The following is a 2,412-nucleotide window of genomic DNA, read 5'->3' on the forward strand; positions in this document are numbered from 1 at the left end:
GGGGTCCCCCCCGTGTCCCCCCCCATGTGGCCAAGGTCCCTGGGACAACAAGGTCCCCACGTTCTCCCCAAATCAAGATGTCCCCATGGGTCCCACCACACGTTGGGTGCCCCCCCCATGGGTTGAGGTGCCCCCCCCATGGTTTTGGGGTGCCCCCCCTGGTTTTGGGGGTCCCCACCTGGACGGCGAAGGTGCCGAGGACGATGGTGCAGAAGACGGGGTTGGCGAAGACGCCCTGGAAGACGTTCCTCTCGCCGTGGACCTTGCGGGCGTTGACCTCGTTGAAGATCTGCATCATGACGAAGGTGTTGAAGATGATGGTGTAGTGCTCCGAGGGGGGGGCGTGCAGGGGGGCCTGCCGCCCGCTGTCGATGTCCAGCAGCAGCTCCCCTGGGGGGGGGACACGTCACCGTGGGGGGGGGGACACCACCCAACGTCTGCCGTGGGGTGAGGGACACCTCCCGTGGGAGAGGAACATCTTAGGAACATGGCCATGGGGTGAGGAACATCAACCAACATCTCCCGTGGGGTGAGGGACATCAACCAACATCTCCTGTGGGGTGGGGGACACCTCCCATGGGATGGGGACACCATGGGGATGTAGCCATGGGTGAGGGACACCACCCAACGTCTCCCGTGGGGTGAGGGACTCCTCCTGTGGGACGGGGACACCATGGGGATGTAACTATGGGGTGAGGGACACCACCTAACATCTCCTGTAGGGTGTATGACATCTCCCATGGGGTGTAGGACCTCTTCCAACATCTCCCATGGGGTGAAGAACATCAACCAACATCTCCCATGGGGCGAGGGCCACCTCCCGTGGGATGGGGCCACCTTGGGGACGTAGCTATGGGGTGAGGGACACCACCCAACGTCTCCCGTGGGGCGGGGGTGGCCTCACCGACGAAGAGGAGGGTGAAGATGACGAGGAGCTGGTAGGCGGCGTGGCCCAGGATGTTCCTCAGCATGGTGCGGGAGATGAGGGGCTGGTCGCGGCCGTAGGGCTTGCGCAGGAGCAGGGCCTCCGTGGGGGGCTCGGTGGCCAGCGCCAGGGAGGCCAAGGTGTCCATGATGAGGTTGACCCACAGCATCTGCACGGCCTTCAGGGGGGAGTCCTGAGGGGGAGAGGGTGGGGGGGGGAGGACACGCCTTGGGGACATGGCCACGGGGGGAGGGACACCACCCAACATCTCCCATGGGGTGTAGGACATCTCCTGTGGGGTGAGGGACCTCTCCCAACATGTCCTATGGGCTGTAGAACATCTCCCACCACCTCCTATGGGGTGAGGGACCTCTCCCAACATCTCCTGTGGGGTGAGGGACCTCTCCCAACATCTCCTATGGGCTGTAGGACCTCTCCCACCATCTCCTATGGGCTGTAGAACATCTCCTATGGGCTGTAGGACCTCATCCAACATCTCCCATGGGGTGTAGGACCTCTCCCAACATCTCCCATGGATATAAAACATCTCCCATGGGGTGAGGAACCTCTCCCAACATCTCCTATGGGCTGTAGAACATCTCCCATGGGCTGTAGGACCTCTCCCAACATCTCCCATGGGCTGTAGAACATCTCCCATGGGGTGAGGAACCTCTCCCAACATCTCCTATGGGCTGTAGAACATCTCCCAACATCTCCTATGGGCTGTAGGACCTCTCCCAACATCTCCTGTGGGGTGAAGAACCCCTCCCACGACCTTTCACGGAGTGAAGAACCTCTCCCAACATCTCCCATGGGCTGTAGGACCTCTCCCACCACCTCCTATGGGCTGTAGAACATCTCCCAACATCTCCCATGGGCTGTAGAACATCTCCCATGGGGTGAGGAACCTCTCCCACCATCTCCCATGGATGTAAAACATCTCCTATGGGATGAGGGACCTCTCCCAACATCTCGTACAATGTGTAGAACATCTCCCATGGGCTGTAGGACCTCTCCCAACATCTCCTATGGGGTGTAGGACCTCATCCAACATCTCCTATGGGGTGTAGGACATCTCCTATGGGGTGTAGGACCTCATCCAACATCTCCTATGGGCTGTAGGACATCTCCTATGGGCTGTAGGACCTCTCCCAACATCTCCTATAGGCTGCATAACATCTCCCAACATCTCCCATGGGCTGTAGAACACCTCCTATGGGGTGTAGGACCTCATCCACCACCTCCTATGGGGCGAAGGGCCTCTCCCCCCGTGCCCACCTGGGTGATGCAGGCGCCGGTGAAGGCCACCACGACGGCCACCACGTTGACGGTGAGCTGGAACTGCAGGAACTTGGCGATGCTGTCGTAGACGTTGCGGCCCCACATGACGGCGGCCACGATGCTGGAGAAGTTGTCGTCCGTCAGGATGATGTCCGAGGCCTCCTTGGCCACGTCCGTCCCCGCGATGCCCTGGGGGGGGGGAAAAG

At 60.7% G+C, this 2,412-nt stretch overlaps 1 protein-coding gene across 1 annotated transcript; it reads right to left on the reverse strand.

The window, feature by feature from the left end:
- Nucleotides 1-178: 178 nt before the first annotated feature.
- On the reverse strand, nucleotides 179-2,406 carry LOC106900317 (plasma membrane calcium-transporting ATPase 3-like; the record flags this gene model as incomplete). The annotated part of the gene is made up of 3 exons (XM_014962333.1): nucleotides 2,204-2,406; nucleotides 905-1,118; nucleotides 179-390 (listed from the first exon to the last, which is right to left on the reverse strand). Coding segments are annotated over exons 1-3 (534 nt in total), but the record flags the coding sequence as incomplete, so codon positions are not given.
- Nucleotides 2,407-2,412: the final 6 nt, after the last annotated feature.

This window comes from Calidris pugnax, unplaced genomic scaffold (assembly GCF_001431845.1).
Source record: "Calidris pugnax isolate Ruff unplaced genomic scaffold, ASM143184v1 scaffold2001, whole genome shotgun sequence".
Taxonomy (NCBI): domain Eukaryota; kingdom Metazoa; phylum Chordata; class Aves; order Charadriiformes; family Scolopacidae; genus Calidris; species Calidris pugnax.